Source organism: Geotrypetes seraphini, chromosome 2 (genome assembly GCF_902459505.1).
Source record: "Geotrypetes seraphini chromosome 2, aGeoSer1.1, whole genome shotgun sequence".
Classification (NCBI taxonomy): Eukaryota; Metazoa; Chordata; class Amphibia; order Gymnophiona; family Dermophiidae; genus Geotrypetes; species Geotrypetes seraphini.
Window position 1 is genome coordinate 336743594 of NC_047085.1, and position 21930 is coordinate 336765523.

General features: G+C 42.0%; 1 protein-coding gene across 9 annotated transcripts in view; it reads left to right on the forward strand.

The window, feature by feature from the left end:
- Positions 1-19090, forward strand: part of SUGCT (succinyl-CoA:glutarate-CoA transferase) — a 965969-nt gene extending 946879 nt beyond the window's left edge. For 8 of the 9 annotated variants that reach the window (XM_033930269.1, XM_033930264.1, XM_033930268.1 and 5 more), the window contains exon 14: positions 18264-19090. In XM_033930269.1, coding sequence (XP_033786160.1) covers positions 18264-18427 — 164 coding nt within the window. In that variant the 3' untranslated portion in view covers positions 18428-19090. The remainder of the gene's footprint in view (positions 1-18263) is intronic. The other variant, XR_004538045.1, reaches the window with a different exon arrangement.
- Positions 19091-21930: the final 2840 nt, after the last annotated feature.

The following is a 21930-nucleotide window of genomic DNA, read 5'->3' on the forward strand; positions in this document are numbered from 1 at the left end:
TTGAACTAGGCCAGTTATTGAACAGACTTGCACGGTCTGTGTCTGTGTATGGCCGTTTGGTGGAGGATGGGCAGGAGAGGGCTTCAATGGCTGGGAGGGTGTAGATGGGCTGGAGTAAGTCTTAACAGAGATTTTGGCAGTTGGAACCCAAGCACAGTACCGGGTAAAGCTTTGGATTCTTGCCCAGAAATAGCTAAGAAGAAAAAATTTAAAAAATAAAAAATAATTTAAATTGAATCAGGTTGGGCAGACTGGATGGACCATTCAGGTCTTTATCTGCCGTCATCTACTATGTTACTATGTTACTATGTTGTCACTGTTACATCTTTTCTTTTTTTTAAATGGCGTGAGGATTCTTTAAACCCAGTGATGCAATGTTTGATATTACTTCAAACCTATTATGAGATTAAAAAAATATGAGCCCAGAGCTCAGTGATATTACTTTCTCTTCTTTAAAAAAAAAAGATTCTACTAATATAAACAAAACACTTCCTAAAAATATATGTGGAAATAACCATGAGTAGAATTTGACTCTCATTTTAGAAAAGCAGGTGTACATGTGTAAGTCCTTTCTAAAATCGACATATCACCACTCCTGTGACTAGACATGCAAGTGGTGGCAAGGGTAGGTGCTACATATTTAGGAAAGGTGGCAGTTACATGGGGTAAAAGGATCAATTTTATAATTTTAAACATGAGAAATTCAAACAGGAAAAGCACAGGGTCTTACATAAGTGTGTGCTGCCACATATACATGTAGGTTGCAAAATAGCAACCTATACCTATATGTAGTGGCATGTAGTTATGTAAAGAAGCCATATTAGAAACCCACACATGTTGTATCTGAGGTGACAGAGCTGTTAACCCCTCCCCTGCCATGATCTGCTCCCCAATTAGAGACTCATGCCATTATCTTCTGTTCACCCAACCAGAACCTTTTAATCTGATCTCCACTTGAACAGGCCCTCTCCCCTAGACCATCTCTTGGATATAACCCACATCCACTCTTGAATCCCCCCTAATGACTATCCCTTCCTAGCTATGCTTTACCCTCTCCCTCCCCTACCCTCAGCATCCACAGACTTCTCAACCCACCTCCAGGGCCTACTCTTGGGGAGGGAGTCCTGTGATCTACTGGTGGGGGTCAAAATAATCCCCTCCATGCCTGCTGTCTCTGGCCTCAGACCTATGACCATAGCAGGAGTCTTTTGGTACTACTGTGGATAAACCTTTCAAATTAGGACCTTTTTCCCCAATAAACCAAAGTTTGGTTTAGCATTCACTAGTAACATAGTAAATGATGGCAGATAAAGACCTAAATATTCCATCCAGTCTGCCCATTAGTTATACCCGTTAAAAATACATGTAAAGTCCACCTGGTATTGTCCTAGGTTCCAAATGCTTTCCCCTGTACTCAAAATTTATTGCCGAGTCCTATACCCCTTTACATAGAGCAAAATTTCACAGGCAGGGACTAACCTAGCTCCAAAATTACCTTCTAGATCTCATTGGAAACTAGAGTAAAGGAGGGCATGGGCTAGGTTTACTAATCCTCTCTTGCCTTATCTCAGTACCAAAAGTTGCTTTTGTACATTCCTTGTCTTTTATCTTTGTCAAACTACTACAATGGACCATTTTGTTTTGCTAAGTCAAGGAATTTAGCTATTTGTAAGGAATATATTAACATGTGTTTCATTAGCTCATGTACTCTGGGCAAATGAACTGTCACTTTCTGTTTATGTAGACAGCTAGAGGTATTTATCACTTGGACTTTAACCCTTACTAAGCTGTAAAACACATGAGGACTATCTACTATATACCTCTCTTTTTTATGTTATTTTTTGGTTATGTCAGATTCTAGAGCATATTTAGATAGTTAGCAGTGAAATAATATAAAGTTGGAAGAAGGGAAACTCAAATATTTATTTACTGAATGGTGCATATGTGGAATAATTACCAAGTAAAAGTAACTAAATAGCTAAAGAGGATAGTTATAAGAGCAAGAGATAGAGATAACCTGAAGGTAAATGGGATTTACAGTGACAAAGTAAGTAGAGAATATTTGGTATCTTTTAATAACCATTATGTTTATGAATTAATCATTTTCTGCAAAGGAAGGAGGGGGATAAGAAAATGAAGATTGCAAAATTACAGTTGCTATCTTAATTTCATTCTGAACATTATAAAAAGATTCATGGAAATATCACTTAATCACAAAGGCATACTATAAATAGCGCAATTTATCTATTTATCTAAAGGGTTCAGTTGTGGATTAGGAGTTGGTTATTGGATAGAAAACAGAGGGTAGGGTTAAATGGTCATTTTTCTCAATGGAGGAGAGTTAACAGTGGAGTGTTGCAGGGGTGTGTACTGGGACTGGTGCTATTTAACTTATTTATAAATGATCTGGAAATTGGAACGACGAGTGAGATGATTAAATTTGCAAATGGCATTAAACTGTTCAAAGTTGTTAAAACGCATGCAGATTGTGAAAAATTGCAGGTGGACCTTAGGAAATTGGAAGATAAATGGCAGATAAAATTTAATGTGGACAAATGTAAAGTGATGCACATTGGGAAGAATAACCTGAATCACAGTTACCGGATGCTAGGGTCCACCTCGGGGATTAGCGCCCAAGAAAAGGATCTGGATGTCATCATAGACAATGTGATGAAATCTTCCACCCAATGTGCGGTGGTGGCCAAAAAAGCAAACAAGATGCTAGGAATTATTAAAAAAGGGATGGTTAACAAGACTAAGAATGTTATAATGCCCCCTTATCACTCCATGGTACGACCTCATCTGGAGTATTGCATTCAGTTCTGGTCTCCTTATCTCATGAAAGATATAGTGGTGCTAGAAAAGGTTCAAAGAAGAGCAACCAAGATGGTAAAGGGGATGGAACTCCTCTCGTATGAGTAAAGACTATAACGGTTAGGGCTCTTCAGCTTGGAAAAGAGACGGCTGAGGGGAGATATGATTGAAGTCTACAAAATCATGAGTGGCATAGAACGGGTACAAGTGGATCGATTTTTCTCTCCGTCAAAATTACAAAGATTAGGGGACACTCGAAGTTACAGGGAAATACTTTTAAAATCAGTGTGAGGAAAAATTTTTCATTCAGAGAATAGTTAAGCTCTGGAACGCGTTGCCAGAGGATGTGGTAAGAGCGGATAGCGTAGCTGGTTTTAAGAAAGTTTTGGACAAGTTCCTAAAGGAAGAGTCCATAGTCTGTTATTGAAAAAGACACGGGGGAAACCACTGCTTGCCCTGGATCGGTAGCATGGAATATTGCTATACCTCGGGTTTTGGCCAGGTACTTGTGACCTGGATTGGCCACCGTGGGAACGGGCTACTGGGCTTGATGGATCATTGGTCTGACCCAGTAAGGCTATTCTTATGTTACTTATCTTCTTTGTGAATCTGTACAGTGTTGCATACATCTGGTAGCGCTGTAGAAATAATTGATAGTAGTACTTATCATAGTTTAGTAAGAACCTATTCTTGGAGTTTTATGAAAAAGAAATGATTCTGTAGAAATAAAGGTCATTGTAAACATGAACATAAAGAACCACCCAAGTTGAATGTAGCAACAAAACATTAGTGTCACAAAAAATCATTATCTTTCTATTCATTTCTTGATATATGACGATATGCATTTCCGCAACCCCAGGTAACGCCTTTAGGTGAAAGTACACAGAAGTGAGTGGAGGTATGTTTCATTTATACTAGTGTGAAGCAATAGACAAACAAAGTGAGTCAGAGAAGAACAGGACAAGATCGAGAACGGTTTTTATTAAAGCAGTCATCAACGACATAGTATGTTGTGTTCCACTTGGCTCCATTGTTTATATTCCAATTTTTAAAGTTTATTTTAGTTTCTTCACAAGTTTTACTGCTCTGTGAAATTCTTAAGTTGAAGAGATGAAGATAGATACAATTAAGAATGTGATAAAGTAGAGCATTCTGAATGCTGCCTTTAAAAGAAAATATAAAACAAGGCAGCACAAAAAGATCATGTGGCTCATCCATATTACCTGTCCAGCTAAGAAGACACTTTGAATGAGCTAGGAATCAAACTTAGATTTCATGTATTTCAGTATTTATGTGCCACTTATAGCCTCACGTGGGCTCACACTCTATCTAATGTACCTGGGGCAATGAGGGGATTAAGTGACTTGCCCAGGGTCACAAGGAGAAGTGTGGGTTGGAACACAGAACCTCAGGGTGCTGAGGCTGTAGCTCTGACCACTGCATCACACACTCACAATAGACAGATGGATTATCTATTATGCCACTGGCCTTGTTAGCTATAAACTAGCTGTTCCTTTGATAATCCTATTTATCACAAATAGTTAACAAAGTAATGGGTTTTTTTCAAATAGTCATATATTACACTGCACAACAATTTTTTGGTTAAGTCTTGATTCCTGAAAAGTTTTTGGTGATTATGACAGGTACCAACTTGGTATGCTCAAATATGGTTTTGGTTTTACTGCATCACGTAAGAACTATGAGAAATAGACATTTTTATGTTTACTGACAATAAAATATATAGTCAAGTTTACGTTTCGCACAAGCGACTAAATGAAACAGAATTAAAAGTGTTTTGCTCCCGAGTTTCTTTTATATTCAGTGTCTGGTGCATCACGTTGTAGCATCCAACAATAGTCGGCAAGCATTGACGGATTCCAATTGCCCTGGTATCGTTTCTCCATCGTAGCTATGTCTTGATGAAACCTTTCACCGTGCTCGTCACTCACAGCACCGAGATTTGCGGGGCAGAAGTCCAAGTGTGAATGGAGGAAATGAATCTTGAGTGACATATTGCACTTCATTCTCTTGTATGCTTTGAGAAGTTTGTCTACCAGCTGAATGTAGTTTGGGGCTCTGTAATTGCCCAGAAAATTGTCAACAACGTCTTTCAAGGCTTTCCAGCCAATTTTTTCCGGCCCAACTAACAGATCTTCAAATCGCTTGTCACTCATAACATGTCTGATCTGGGGGCCAACAAAAATACCCTCTTTGATCTTGGCATCAGTTATTCTTGGGAACATCTGTCTTAAATAACGAAAACCTTCCCCTTCCTTGTTCATTGCTTTCACAAAATTCTTCATGAGTCCCAGTTTAATGTGAAGAGGAGGCAAAAATATCTTTGTCGGGTCAACAAGCGATTCATGTGCTACATTTTTCTGTCCTGGAACTAACTTTTTACGGAGTGGCCAGTTCTTTCTAGAATAGTGCGACTCTCTGTCTCGGCTGTCCCATTCGCAGATGAAACAGCAGTACTTTGTATAGCCAAGCTGCAGTCCTAGTAACAGAGCAACGACTTTGAGGTCTCCACAGATATTCCAGTTATACCTGGTATACTGGACATACTTTAGTAACATTTCCATATTCTCATATGTTTCTTTCATATGTGCTGCATAGCCAACAGGTACTGAAGGATAAACGTTGCCATTGTGCAACAGAACAGCTTTCAGGCTTAACATTGACGAATCAATGAAAAGACGCCACTCTTCCGGGTTGTGATCACAACCAAAGACCGAGAACAATCCTTCAATGTCACAACAGAAACAGAGACTGTCGACTTGTGCAAAAAATTTGGTTATATCATGATGCCGGTCTCGAAACACAGAAATTTTCGTACCTGGTGATAGCAAACACCATTCCTGCAGTCTCGAACCTAGCAGCTCAGCTTTTGCTTTTGACAGACCCAAATCTCTGACCAAATCGTTCAATTCGGACTGTGTTATCAGATGTGGATCGCCTGATGAGGATGGTTCAAAATCCGGGTCAATGTCACTGTTAGAACCCTGCACTGCAGTTTCTTCATCTGGTTCGTCTAAGGTCCAATCCTCTGGTGGTTTCGGAACTGGAAGACTGTCATCATGTGGCATGGGTCTCATTGCTGAAGGCAGATTAGGATATTCAATTGACTTCTTGTTTTTGGCAGAGAAACCAGACACATTAGTCAAACAGAAATAACAGTCCGTCACATGGTCTTTCTGTTCTCGCCATATCATCGGAACAGCAAATGGCATCGTCTTTCGAGTACCTCTGAGCCAGGCTCTCAGACTAACAGCACATGTCGCACAGCAAATGTGAGGCGCCCATTGCTTGTCTTGATCACCTATTTTGCAGCCAAAATACAGATGATAGGCTTTCTTTACAAGGGCAGTCATCGAACGTCTCTGAGGCGTAAGTGTATATTCCCCACAGATATAGCAGAATGTGTCGCGGCTGTTACGACACCGACGAGACATATTGCCCGACACCAAAACGTCTATAGCATCAAGCTTACTTACTGTTATATTGCTACAGCTACTATACTACTATACTTTACTATACTGATACTATATACACACACGGACTATCTATATTAACCAAATGAGCAGGATCGGTGTATGGAAGCCACCATTATAGCATGGTGAGACAGCGCAAGCTCGTTCAGACCTGCCCAGACATGCCCAGGATGTCATCTTCCATAAAACAGCTTCCAACCTGGCTAGATTTTATGCATGGACATACCCAGGCGGCACAAACCGTTGTTGATAAGACATTTATGGGAGAAAAAATTGTTTGCATCCAAATATAAGAAAAAATCACGACAAAATTGAAGATTTCTCTGAAATGGTACGTGATGGGTAATTTTTGATGTAATATTCATGATCAGCACCCAAAATTCTATAAGAAACACCCAGCAGTGTTCAGGAAGCAAAAACTTTGTTGTGCAGTTAACCAATATTCAATATTCTCCTTTAATAGTTAGATGCTTGAAGACTAACTAGAAATTTGACTGATAGACAACCAGAACAAGTCCTAACATACAGATGCTCTTTTTCAAAGCAGATGGATGGCTTAAAATGCTTTTAAAAAAAGGCCCATCTGCTAAAAATATCCAAATGCTCATTTTGGAAAGTCAGAATTTGGACATTTTACACTGCTGTTCATCCAAGGGGCATGTGGGTATGTTTTTTTGGGGGGACAGGGCTAGGAAGGGCCCAAAAGTAGGATGTCCAACAGGGATATTTGAATGGGAAGAAACATCCATGTCAAAAAAAGACATTCCTGTCCCAAAGGGACACCACTTTGTTATGGTGAAGGGGCTGTGTGTTCTCATGACTCAGTGGGCTTTAGGGTCATGAGTATTACTGGAACTTAAGACCTGGAATCTGTAAAAAAAAAAAAAAAAAACCCAAAAAAAGCCAGCTGTTGATCACATGTCAATCACGTGGTGGCGCCATATAGAGAATTGCATCTCCGCAAAAGATAGGTGCTGGAAATGTAGGCCAGGGTTTTCCAGGCCTACATTTCCAGTGTCTATCTTTGTCATGAATAGCACGTATATTGGCGCTTTAGGATACCTGATGTCACTTCCGTTGATAGCCACACCCATAGTGGCATTAGGCAGCCTACAGTACGATACTGGCATTGATTTTTTTTAGATGCTGGTAAGTGCCTTGAAACTCAGTAAAAAAAACCCCAAACTTTTATGTATTCAATTTTCTATAATGTTCTCCCAAGGGTGTTCAAAACAGTTTATACGAATTTATTCAGGTACTCAAGCATTTTCCCCCATCTGTCCTGGTGGGCTCACAATCTATCTAATGTAGCAATGGGGGATTAGGAGACTTTCCAGGGTCATAAGGAGTAGCATGAGTTTGCACCCACAACTTCAGGGTGCTGAGCTGCAGTTCTAACCACTGTGCTGCATTCTCAGACATAGTACGGTAGAAGATAGCACAGCAAACATCGACAAAAGACGGCAAAACATAGTTAACAAAGCATGGTAAAAAAAAACATAATATGATAAATCATGGTATGGCGAGACATGGATGCTCTGTTTTTTGCTTGTTTTGCTCGTGGTTATCTGTTCATTTGCAATTGTTAATAAAGATAATTAAAAAAAAAAAAAAAGAATGGTTTTTTGAATGGCGTTTTTTATTGAGCTTGGTGATGATTAGAGAATTTGGATCTAAGCGCACACATTTATGCCAACTCTGTTGCTGATGTAAGTGCTGTTGCCTAACTTAAAGGTGTGTATCTTCTTGTGACACTTGTATTCAAAGGAAAGTAGGAGCTGCATTTGTTTATAGAATAGGATCCTACTAAGTAACTTCTGGGTCACTATTTATACTGTAGGTACCCAGTTATTGAATTACCCACTTAGGGGCATAGTTATCGACGTGGGTTACCATTCAGATGTGTTATTTTACCATTAACTCATGCTATTTTAGCGCAGGTCCCATTTTAAGCAGTGAGACCTAGCTGCCCTGCGCTAACTGCCCCGAAACCCATAGAGATTTAAAGAGCTTCGGGGCTGTTGCCATGTGGCTTTGTAAAAGAGGCAGCTAGTTACTCACAACTGGTGTTAATGGTAAAATTACTCAAGACCCTTGAAAAAAGGCCAACAAAAAGATCAAAAAGATCCCAACGTACTCATCAATAGAGACGAAGACTATTGTTCCTAAAACATCTTGACAACTGATCCACTTATCTCTTTCCTCTCAATAGCGACCTACTGTCCTTTTGATCACTTTTCTCCTCAACAATGAATTTCCTGTCTAATTACTTCTCTTTCTTCTTCCCCTCTTGAAGTCAGTCAATTTGTACCTTTGCTTAATCTTTTGTAAACCGCATAGAACTTCACGGTATTGCAGTATATAAGCTGTTATTATTATTATTATTATATCTCAAGTGCCCAAAGCCAGTAACCAGAGCAAGTTGTAGTTACTAGGCTTATAAAAGGGCTATCATTGATAAACGTCTTGTTTTCTCAATGAGCAGTATATATATATATATATGGCTATTGCTTAATATACCGTAATGTTATTTAACTTATGCTGTATAATACTTAGCTCGGGTCTAGTATATCGCCCGGCTATCCTCCTGATGGAAGATCTCCGTTTCGCTATCATCAACGTATGGAGAGCTTCTTCAGGACAGCATTTTGTTAAACAGTTATTCTAAAACAGAAAGATATAAAAGCAAATAGTTAAAAGTGTGTTTCTACCCTATTTAGTCTAAGCTGGGAGACTCTAGATCTATTCGTCGAGAGAGACTCAAGGAGACCACCCACTAATTCATAACTTTAGAGTACTAAAAGGACTTCTACTACCATATATTACAATTAACTCAGTTTATTTACAAGTTCTTATAGCCGCCACGCTATTATTACCGCAGTCTTGTGTATTAAAAGTCACCGATTACTAACTGGCAAATAAACTGGTTTTAACGGCGTTCTATGTCATTTCCGGTTTAGCATCATATCCGTTGAATTGTCACCACTTTAGTGAAAACGCAGGAAATCATCCAATTTTTAAAAACGGATTAATAATTTAATATATTAATGAATAGTTTATTATTTTTTTATTATTATTTGTTGAGACACTTATTTAAAAGAACACCTGCCAATTCAATGATATATTTAGCCCATTAGGTTGTATAGTATGTAATCGATCTATCCATTTCTGATCTATTTGTAATAATTTTTCCCCCTGTCCCCACCTCTACATGATTCTGGAATTCTGTCGATAATCATGCATCTCAACTGTTCAAATACATAATTATAGGTTAAACAATGTGCTACCAATGGAGCCTCTTTTCTCTGTAAGTGTAAACAGGACTTATGTTCTGTCATACGTACTCTAAACTGCCTAGTAGTCTTAACGATATAAATTTTAGAACACGGACATTTGATCATGTAAATTACATGATCTGACCTACATGTGGTGTGATGTCTCAGACCATATATTTTATGATTTAACGGATTTTCAAACGTTGCCCCTTGTAAAGTTAATGGGCAAATCTGACAATTACCACATGTAGAGTGATAACCAATCAGATCATCACATTGAGTATTGCCGTCCGCTTTTAGGCTGAGATGTTCCTTCAGGTTACGTGATCTAGTGTACGCCAAACGTAAACCCACATTTTCAAAGCAAGGACTTCTTTGTACTATTCTCCAGTGATTACGGATGATATTAGATAATTGTTGTGATTCTATATTATATCTGAGAACACAGGTCAATTGCTCTTCTTCAGACAAGTTGACACTGTTGGAACCCATAAACTCTTGCGATGATTCATCACTGCTCTGTGTATGTAAAAGCCATTCTTGATGATTATTCTTTGCTCTCCGATAGGTCTTTTTAAATACCTTTTTGGGATAACCTCTACATGACAAATTCTTGGATAGTTTTTTGCCGATTGTTTAAAGTCCTGTGTATGGGTACAGATCCTCCGGTACCTTAAGAACTGGGCAAATGGTAAGCTATCCTTCAGCGTTGCAGGGTGGCAACTGCTATACTCTAATAGATTGGTTGTGTCAGTAGGCTTTACATATAGTTTGGTTTCCAACTTGTTTTGCTTCAAAGTGACCCATGTATCTAAAAAATTAATGCATTCTACAGATTGGTGCATGGTAAACTGTATATTATTGTCTCTAGTATTTAGCCATTCAAAAAAGGAATTAAGTTGGCTGTAGGACCCTTGCCACAAAAGAAACACATCATCAATATATCTTTTCCATCCTTTGATGTATTGGATCCATTGGTTGCTGTAAACAAATTGTTCTTCTAAATACTTCATATAGAGACATGCAATTGAAGGAGCACATGTGGCACCCATTGCCACACCTTTCATTTGTAAATATAAATTTGTGCCATCCGTAAAAAAATTTATGGTTAAAGCCAATTGCAATAAAGATACAATAAATTCCGTTGGGCATTGGTGAGGTCAAATTCGACTGTCCAGAGCACGATGAGCTACCTCTAGACATCGATTCTGTGGAAGAGAAGTGTACAGCGATACTATATCAAGGGTCACCAAAACCGTAGGTTGATCAGAAATATCAACTATTTGTAACCATACCAAAAATTGACTCGTATCCTTGATATATGAATCACTGGTTTCCACCATGGGTTTAAGATAATAATCTGCAAATATGGACAAGGACTCAAGGATAGATTTCTTGGGCGATATTATCGGACGACCAGGAGGTTTATCCAGTCGTTTATGGATTTTAGGTAATAAGTAGATCCAAGGTATGGTGTTCTGCTGTGAGTGCAAATATTGAAATTCATGTTTAGTGACATATCCCTCATCGAAGCCTTATTGAGTTAGGCTTAAAATTTGTGATTGTAACATTGCTGTAAGGTTATGCTCTAAGGGAAGATATGTTGTTTTATCAGACAATTGTAAATTTAGCTCTGTTCTGTAATCTTTTATATCCCAGATTACTATAGCGCCCCCCTTTATCAAGGGTCTTGAGTAGCTATACTGCTGATTGGAGTTGATTGTTAATGGTAAAATAACACATCTGAATGGTGGCCCGCATTGATAACTTCCCATCTTAATGTTAAATTTCTCACTCATGTTTTATACTGCTGAAATGAACATGTTCCTTATTGTCTTGTGCAATTAGACACATGATCTTTAAATCAGATCACAGAAGAGCTTGTAAAGTATTAACACTGGAATTCGCATCTCGCTCAGATTCTTCAACAAAATATACAACGCATATAAAGTGGCAAAAAATGGGCCGCAGCTTTATTGTCATAACAACAGACATTAACAAAACAACTTAGAACATTTTTCAATACAGTGTAGCTTATTCTCAAAATTCTGGAGCTACTCGGTGTCGAACTAGCTCCTCTTCCAAAATTCTCCCCCATTCCCCACTTCCCTTTCGGCAAGACACGCGGTGGCGCAGAGTCCAGCCGCCACCCATGGCGGTATCGCACATGAGCAGTTAACAAAATTTAATCACCCCATCTCTTGCATAGCTACACTGATCCAAAATTGTTTCCCCAAAATAGAATTTTTTCCACCAACAAAACTGCGACAAACCAACCCCCCCTCCCCACCCGCCAAAACCACAAACCGCCAAGAGAGGACCCATAAAGAGGGAAGGGAAGGGCGGGACAAATTTCCCTCACCAACTCTAACCTTCCTACACTCCCTCCCAACCCTTAATTCTCCTTTGCCCGCCAATTCTCCTCACAAAAACCCTCCAATCCCAGAGCCCCTTCCCCAGCCAATCTACACTCTCTCTCTCTTACCCTATCCTTGCATCTCTTACTTCCACACCCCTCCTTTTTCCTAACTTGCCTAACAACCCACTACCTATTCTCCTACCTTCCTGCTGATATTAATTAACCCTTTCCCCACCAACCCAATCCTCGCTAGCTCATCCAGTGTTATAAGCCCGCAGCTTAATCTGCAAGCCACTTACACTGGAATTCGCATCTCGCTCAGATTGTTCAACAAAATACACAACGCATATAAAGTGGCAAAAAATGGGCCGCAGCTTTATTGTCATAAAAACAGACATTAACAAAACAACTTAGAACATTTTTCAATACAGTGTAGCTTATTCTCAAAATTCTGGAGCTACTCGGTGTCGAACTAGCTCCTCTTCCAAAATTCTCCCCCATTCCCCACTTCCCTTTCGGCAAGACACGCGGTGGCGCAGAGTCCAGCCGCCACCCATGGCGGTATCGCACATGAGCAGTTAACAAAATTTAATCACCCCATCTCTTGCATAGCTACACTGATCCAAAATTGTTTCCCCAAAATATAATTTTTTCCGCCACGTGCGGAGACAGCTTAGCTAGTCCCGCACCCCCCCAGAAAAGCTGCGGCCCCGGGGGCCCGCATAACAAGCCTCCAACAAATCTTGCACTGCACTTAAAAAAATATCAAGCCCAATATCTGACAAATGAACCCCATCAGCCCTATACAACCCAGGGCAGTCAACAGTGAGCAAATCATGGCACAGAACTAAACCACCCATCATACCCAGAAACCTGGAAACTTCAGAATTAACGCGTTTCCTTAGACGCTCAATACCTTCAACCTTATGAGCATCCCGCCAGACCAACCGAGGAATGATGCAAGACCATACAAAGCGAGTGCCTGGAAAATAAAACGAGGCAGACAACAAATCTTGCTTCATTCTCCGAATAAGGTCCACTCCTCTAGTATAACATAAATCATTACCCCCAACATGGAAAACAATCACTTGAGGTGAAGAAAAACGGTGAGCTTGTAGCAAAGTTGGAAGAAACTGTTCCCACAGTATGCCTCTCAAGCCGAGCCATCTGATGCGGACTCCCAAATGCACCAGTCCAAGGTTCGGTCCCCAACGAGACTCCTTAGCTCAGCGCTGTGCCCAAAAGACATATGAATGGCCACAGAACCATACACAATTATCAGGCAGCAAGGCATCTGTAGGAAAAACTGAAGCAAAAAACAGATTAGGCATGCACACTGTCTGGTAGAGCGCGCACATAGCGCTGATAACAAGCCGAACGCCAGCGCCCAATCTTGCATAACAAAGATGCAGAAGCTCCACGCCCTGCAGCATAAGACGCCGCCCCGATTCTAAAAGAATGTGTTCCAAATTGCGTCGGATCACAACCAACCGCTAGTAAACACAATTTGAAAACAGCACCAAACTGATAACGAGTTAACGGTGCACCATTGGCATGCATGAGCCAAAATAAGCCCCCAACAGGTCGCACCGCCTCATACATTCGAGCACAAAGGACGGGACACACCACCCCAGCTCCCAATGCCCGTAACTCTACCCAAATTCCAGCACCCCGTTGGTCAGTTTTAGATCTACGAATGCGCAAACGCAAACAACGGTCTTGCAAAACCACATCTGAGACCAACAATCCAGTCTCCCCAGCAGCAGAAGCGGCAGGGGCAACGAGCTCACTAATCCTCAGGGCTGCAAAAAAGGCAACACTAAATGCCAATTTGAACAGACACACTTCAAAGGCATCAGTACAAACATTAGGCAAAGCATCCCAAAACTGCAACAACATTGCCGGAGAAAGAGGCAAACGCAAAGGCCTCAAACCCTGAGCACTGCTGGAACGCTGAAAGCCTTGAAATAATTTTCGCACCAAAAACGCAGCACAAGGATTAGTATAACCCAATAATTGGGACAGAAATGCCACGCTCGCTAAGGAAGAGGGCACCACACCTACCGACCACTCCTGCTGCTGGGCAAAAACTAAAAACTGCACCATTAAGGGCACTGAAAAAGGCAAACTACCACGAGAAACTGGATCCGCTAGAAAAGACAGAAAATGGCGCCAGCCAGAGCGATAGGATTTCCAAGTATTCACAGCCAGACTATTCCGCAGCAGCTCCGTTAAGAATCCAGCACTCTGCTCCACAGCTCCACCGGCATCACAGTTGGTTCCAAGTCCACCATGGGGGCTAAAGCCCGAAAACGTGCCCACTGAAAACGAGATAATGCATCGGCAATCTCATTAAGCAAGCCTGGAACATGCTGAGCAGTCAGAGTAATATTCAATTTCAAACAACGTAACACAATCAGACGCAGTAAGTCCACCAACAACGGACAATGAGCAGATTGTGCATTAACAGCCTGCACCACCTCTATATTGTCCGAAAACAGCACCACCTTCCTGTGCTGCAAACGGTCACCCCAAATCATAGTGGCTACCCAAACAGGAAATAATTCCAAAAAAGCGATGTTAGCACCCCACCCCCGCTCATGCCACCAGACTGGCCAAGGTTGAGCGCACTAAGCTCCCCCGAAATAGGCACCGAAACCAAAACCTGCAGCTGCATCAGTATACAGGCGTAAATCCACTGAGGAGACCACTTCTTGCTGCCACACACAAACACCATTAAAGCTCTGCAAAAACTGATACCAGAGCCTAAGATCAGCCTTAACACCCGCCGTCAGTCGTACCCGAAAATGCTTTTTAAGAAGACCTCTGGAAAGAATGGCCAAACGGCGAGAAAAAACACGACCCATTGGAATCACTCGCGACGCAAAATTAAAGTGACCCACCAATGACTGCACCTCTTGCAAAGTCAACTTAGACTTCCCCAAAGCCTCCCCAATAGCCATACACAAAGCCTGTACCTTAGCCACAGGCAGCCGAGATTCCATCCGAATAGAATCAAGTTCCACACCCAAAAAAACTAAGGATGTAGCCGGCCCCTCCGATTTGTCGGACGCCAAAGGCACACCCAAACTCTTAGTCACCGCCTCAAATGCTGCCACCAGCTCCGCACACTGAGGAGAACCCACCGGACCCCCGAACAAAAAGTCATCCAAATAATGCACAATACAGCCACAACCGGAAACCTGCTCAGTGACCCAATGCAAAAAAGAGGAAAAAGCTTCAAAATAAGAACAGGACACAGAGCACCCCATCGGCATGCACTTGTCAAAATAATAACCATCTTGAAATTGAAAACCTAACAAATGAAAGGAATCAGGATGGACAGGAAGTAAACGAAAGGCAGACTCAATATCAGCCTTTGCGAATAAGGCCCCCGGACCCAAACTGCGCAGCATGGACACAGCGACATCAAAGGAAGTATACTGCACCGAACAAAACAAAGGATCAATAAACGAATTAACACTGTACCCCGGGGGAAAAGACAAATTATGAATCAGTCTATATTTTCCCAACTCCTTCTTCGGTATCACCCCCAAAGGAAACACCACAAAATCAGGTAAGGGAGGGACCGAAAAAGGACCAGCAATTCGTCCCAAATCCAACTCCTTTTTCAATTTATCCCGTACCACTTCCTCATGCAACTGTACCGAAGACGCATTATGACACATATGTGAAAGGGGGGGGCCAGCAAAAGGAATAACAAAACCCAAGTGAAAACCTTCCCACAACAATTGTGCAGCATCCTCCACCGGATAAAGCTGTATCCATACATCCAACACTTCCAAATTAATAGGTGAAGGGGCTTTAGCCATGTATGCTCCCCGGCACGGATCCTGCGGGCCGCACTCCGGCACCCCGGCCTCCCCCACCACTAGTGATACACCGAAAGGCTGGGTGGGGACCGGCACATTGACTGCAAAGGTGACGGTATTTACAGGATGCCCTCTCACACCGCCCAACATTGAACTGGAAACAAAATGTACTGGGTCCTCCCCGACCAGCCGATTGTCCAGCACCTCCCCCCCTGCCCAGAAACCCTGAGGAGGAACGCTGCACAGCGGGAGCAGAGACTCCACTTGTAGACGCTCCCCCAGAAAACCCAGACCCAAAGGAACTGGTGGGACGAAAGGACCAAGACCTGGCTTGTGTCATCTCCCCCAACCATAAATCCACATCCCAATAACCCCATGCCCAAGATTTATCTGCCGCCAAACTTTTACGAAACTGCTCATCGTAATTTAACCACGACCAGCCTCCATAGGTCTGATATGCCCTCAATATCATATCAGCATATCGTAACAAACCCGCATACAAAACAGGCCGAGCCGTACCAACTACCGCCGCATAAATATTAAATCCCAACAACCAGTTCATGATAGTACGCGGCACACGAGACCTTTTACGATAGCCTTCAGCCTTACCCTCCTCTTTTTTCTTATCACTCTTATCATGCTCCTTATCTAACAAACTAAACACATCCACAAATTTTCCTCGCAAAATTTTTTGCCGCAATTTTTTAGAAATACCACAATCCAGTGGCGCAATCTCACACATAGTATGACCATTACGAGTCACTCCTACGGCAGAAACTCCAGAGGTACTGGGCACTGACCCAGCCACAAGGGCCTGACCAACCGGCCGAGACTGCCTGTCCAGACCGGACACACACTCATCCTCAGAAGAAGAAGAAACAGAAGAAGACTCTGAAGAATCATAAGAATCCGAAGACTGCCAAGCTGCCATCGGACCCCCCAGAACACCTCTCCTCTGCTTCTTCTCTTTATCCAAACGCCGGACCACATGTCGCAAATTTTTTAAAAAGTTGCGGTCCCGCAACCTCTTACTAACAGACTTTCGACCCCCCGAAACCACCCGGTCGGCCCCTGAAGACTCCCAACCCCCACCCAATACCCCACCAGCCCCTAGTAACAAATCAGACAAAACCCCCAAAGACTCACCCGAAACAGCTGCTGGAGCATTGCCAGAAGGTCCAGGAACAAGGCCAGGAACAGAAACTGCAGAAGGACGCCTACGTGCCCGACCAGCCGCAGACTCTGGGCCCACACGCTGACGTGAGACTGCCCCACGACAACCCGCAGCACCCGGTCCACGTCGCAAACCCCTCGACGCAGCACCCACAGGCCGGGACACAGCCACAGGACCAAACGCCCTAGACCCAGCCGCAGAACGTCCCCTCCGAGCCCCACAGCCCCTCCCTCTCCTGGAACCACCAGACGTGGTGGCTGGTGCCATTTTTACACAAACTCCTGACAAGGTCCCACAACTGTAAACTACCCTAGAACTCCCCCACCAGAAACAAACACCCCCAGCCATTCAAAAAGTCTCTGGCACACACCCACAACCAGCCTCCCCAAACACACACGTTCTCTCAGCACACCAAAACCCAGAATACTTGCCAAACGGGTGTTGAAGAGGAAGCACAGCCAGTCCAATGTTCCCACACCACTGCCTGCACCGAGGCTCCTGCTACATACAAACCGGCACAGCACAGCAACGCGTCCTCCAGAACAGCCGGCACACCCGGCTCACACAAAAGCTCCGCCTCTGCCGGAAGAACACCGCGGCCACACAATCCCGGTGCAGCCTTGTCCGACGCAGCTCGCAGTCTGCAAAGGCAGAAAACAGCACTGCAGGAGCGCTACGCGTCTGCAACACGTCGCCGAAGCAGGCACCGGCCCGACTCGCTGACAAGCCAAAGACAGCGGCACAGAGGTAACCCGGCCCCCACAAACTCTCACCAACTAGACGCCCCCACCCTGCCAAAATCGCTAATTTTACCGAGTTGAACCGTGTAGAAAATAAACCCTGGCACTGAAAAACAAATTTCCCTCACCAACTATAACCTTCCTACACTCCCTCCCAACCCTTAATTCTCCTTTGCCTGCCAATTCTCCTCACAAAAACCCTCCAATCCCAGAGCCCCTTCCCCAGCCAATCTATACTCTCTCTCTCTTACCCTATCCTTGCATCTCTTACTTCCACACCCCTCCTTTTTCCTAACTTGCCTAACAACCCACTACCTATTCTCCTACCTTCCTGCTGATATTAATTAACCCTTTCCCCACCAACCCAATCCTCACTAGCTCATCCAGTGTTATAAGCCCGCAGCTTAATCTGCAAGCCACTTTATTGGAGAACAATATATTGGAGAACAATCATATATACTGTATATCTTTGTGACTGCGAATCACCTTATATTTTATGTGCATTTACTGCTATAACATTGTATAAGTGATATATTAGATTTATGTAATGGACCTATTTCTGTTTTATTTTTGACAGGCCCAGCAGTACGATATGATGGATTCAATTTATCAAATGCCAAACCGCCTCCTCTAGTAGGACAGCACACGGTGGAAGTATTGAAGAACACTCTTGGGTACAGTGAAGACTACATCAGTGAACTGCTTACAGCCAGAACAGTGGCTCAGCATGAAGTCTGTTAAGCCCTACAGCTTCACCCATGCACGGAGACCTTCAATGCACTGTTAATAGTAAAGATTAAGGGCTCCGTTTACGAAGGTGCGCTAGCGTTTTTAGCGCACGCTACAATGCCGCACGCGCTAACCCCGTGCTACACGGAAAATACTAACGCCAGCTCTATGGAGGCGTTAGCGTCTAGCACGCGCATGCTAAAACCGCTAGGGCACCTTAGTAAAAGAAGCCCTAAGAGATGACAGTGCTTAACATGGAGTCATTGTTTTTTTAATTAATGAAAAACAATTTCAATCACAATTCAATTCAAATAAAGCTGATATAAAATAGGCATTATGGTCAAATTAAATTGCATGTAATAAGTATGTGATATAGAAAAAGATGCACTGCTGACTTTTTGATCAGATGTATCCTCCTTTTGTTCACCCCTTAAATGTCTCCTTTCCTATAAAATTGTCGTTCTTCTCTCTTGTTCCACTTGTCCCTAGTAAGTCTAGTTTAGTGAATGTCCAGACATGAAAGTTTTTACGTGTCCCCCATTTTTAATTGATGTATATCGCTTAGAAATATTTATAAGCATTTTAATCAAATTTTAAATAAAACGAAACTATGTGCATGTTCAAATTCAGTAAATAACAATGAACTACAATGATTCTGTCAATAAAATAATATTCTTGCAAGTAGTTTATTCTATTAAAAATAACTGTTAAGTATGAAAAATCAAAGAATAAGGTATTACAGGACTATTCACTAAAGAACAGTAATCTATACTAAATTATTACAGTCACACTTTCTTTCTCTCCCCCCCCCCCCCTTTTACCAAGCTGCAGTAGAGTTTTCTGCAATGGTCCAGAGCGCTAAATGCTCCGAAGCTCATAGAAATCCTTTGAGCGTCAGAGCAGCGTCGGAGCATTTAGCGCTCCGGACCATGGTGTACTACGGCTTAGTAAAAGAGGACCTATATTAAGCAAATGGTCCAGACAGCCCAGAAAAACCTAAAGTTGGAAAAACGGTGCAATTTGAAGTTTTTCCCATGAATTTGATTGTGCTTGATCAGAAAATAATTTTTTTAAAAAATTTAAAGCCCATCCTGGAGTCGATCAAAGCTACTGATTACATAATTCTCCATTTTTCTTAAAATTTGCTATTTATGATTAATGGAGAAATTTCTTAGTATTATAGTTTTAACTTTTATGTTTTCACACTCATCAATGATACATTGATAAAAAGACTTTTTATGCAAAAAGATCTAGCAGTATTTTATTAAATGAACCTTCAATATCTGCACTTTACTCGTATTGTGGAAAATAACTGAAATTTAATATAATTTGCTAACAGCTAAACATGTACACTTTTGGGTATTCATCTACCAACGACATTCCAAACACTCAAATATTCAAAGTCTTTATGAGATAGGATAAAGCCTGCAAAGCTATTCAACTCCTTGCAACAAGGTCTCATGCTGTACTGGATATGTGGTGATAAAGGGCTAGATTCACTAACCTTTGATCCGTATCTGATCTGTGTCCATTTGCATGCAGGCCGACGAATTCACTAAAGGCCTGCATGCGAAAAGGGGCAATCGTTGGCATGCCCCCCCCCCCCCCCAGATTGCACAGATCGCTAGAGAGCAATCCTTGAACATGTGCAGACCATCTTCCTTGCCTGTAGATGGTCTGCGCATGCTCTCAGTAGGAAACGTTTTTTATTTTTTTGCAAGCCTGTGGTTAAAACCATGGACTTGCACTGTGGGGAAGGGCAGGAGAGTTGGAGGTCACAGGAGAGATTCGGGGAAAGAGCAGGAGATCAGGGCAGGCAGCAGATCAGGACTGAGAGCAGAGAAGCAGTACAGAGAGCAGGGCGGCAGAAGGCAGGGCAGTCGGAAAGGACCTCAGCGACTGGTCCTCAGCAGTCGCTTATTTTGGATTGGTCAGCTCAGTTGGTGTCTCTCTTTTTTTTTGTGAATCACGTCCCTGCCTACTTTGCATGCCGTTTCCCCTCATTTGCATGCACGGATCGGAATCTGATCGGTACACAGGTTAGTGAATCGGGTCGGAGGGAAATCGAGTTGCAAAGGGGTCGCAAACCGATCGGTACACGATCAGTTTGCTTAGTGAATCTAGCCCAAAGTCAGTTACCAGTTTAACACCTTGCTTGGCTGTGTCAACACAGTGAAGGTGGCTAACGATACAGCCAAGCAAGGTGTTAAACTGATAACTGACTTTGCCACTGGCATCACCACACACCCAGTGTAGAGTGAGGCCTTGTTGCAAGTGCTGAACAGCATCACAGGTTTTGTCCTAATTATCTCAAGAAGACATTGAGGCCCATATTCTATAAATGGTGCTTTATGGTAGGTGCCGGTAGGCGCCTAATTTAAGTAGAAAATAAAAAAGTTTAAACATGATAAAAATTGTTTAAAAAATTTCCAAGTTTTATTCAAATTTTTTATCCCGCTTATCAAATTTCTAAGCGGTTTTACAATAAAATTTCTAAAAAACAAAACGGTGACTTAAAGACATTTGTCATTATATATAAACAATATTTGTATTTACATGGACACTACGGACTAACAGGATTACAGAAGGTAGGCAGGGAGAAATACATTTTTAAAATAGGATAGGAAGACGTAAACGGGTAATACAAATAGATGGGGAAATTAACGTCTGTGAAAGTGGATGGAAACAGGTTGTCATATATTATAAATCAAATGCATCTTTAAATAGAAAAGTTTTTAAATTTGATTTAAATCGTTCGATGTAAGATTCTTCCCGAAGGTGAGTAGGCATTGAGTTCCATAACTGAGGGGCTGTAGTGGAGAATGTAAGATGAACGCTTAGAAAAATGGCACCTTCATTGTGGCTACAGAGGTGCTTTATGACACCTAATTCTACTTTAGGCCTGGCTAATGCCGGAAGTGACATTAGGCATCATAAAGCGCCTCTGTATTCGTGATTCACATGAAAGGTAGGCACCAGAAATATAGGCCTTTAAAACCATGGCCTACATTTCTACCTTTCATGAAGCTGCATTTCTAGGAATGGCGCAGTTACGTGATTGACACACGATTGGTGGCCGACGACAATGGCACCATTTATGGAATCCAGCCCTGAATGCTTGAGAGTTTGGAATGCCTTTGGTAAATGACTACACCAAAGTGTATGTGTTTAGCTATTAGCGAAGAATGTTAAATTTCTGTTATTTTCAATAGTAACGTACAGATATTGAAGATTCATCTAATAAATTACTGCTAGAAATTTTACAGTGTATCATTGCTGAGTGTTCCAGAGCTTAACTATTCTCTGAATAAAAAAATCTTTCCTCATACTGGTTTTAAAGTATTTCCCTGCAACTTCATCGAGTGTCCCCTAGTCTTTGTAATTTTTGACAGAGCGAAAAAATCGATCCACTTGTACCCATTCTACTCCACTCAGGATTTTGTAGACTTCTATCATATCTCCCCTCAGTCATCTCTTTTCCAAGCTGAAGAGCCTAACCGTTTTAGTCTTTCCTC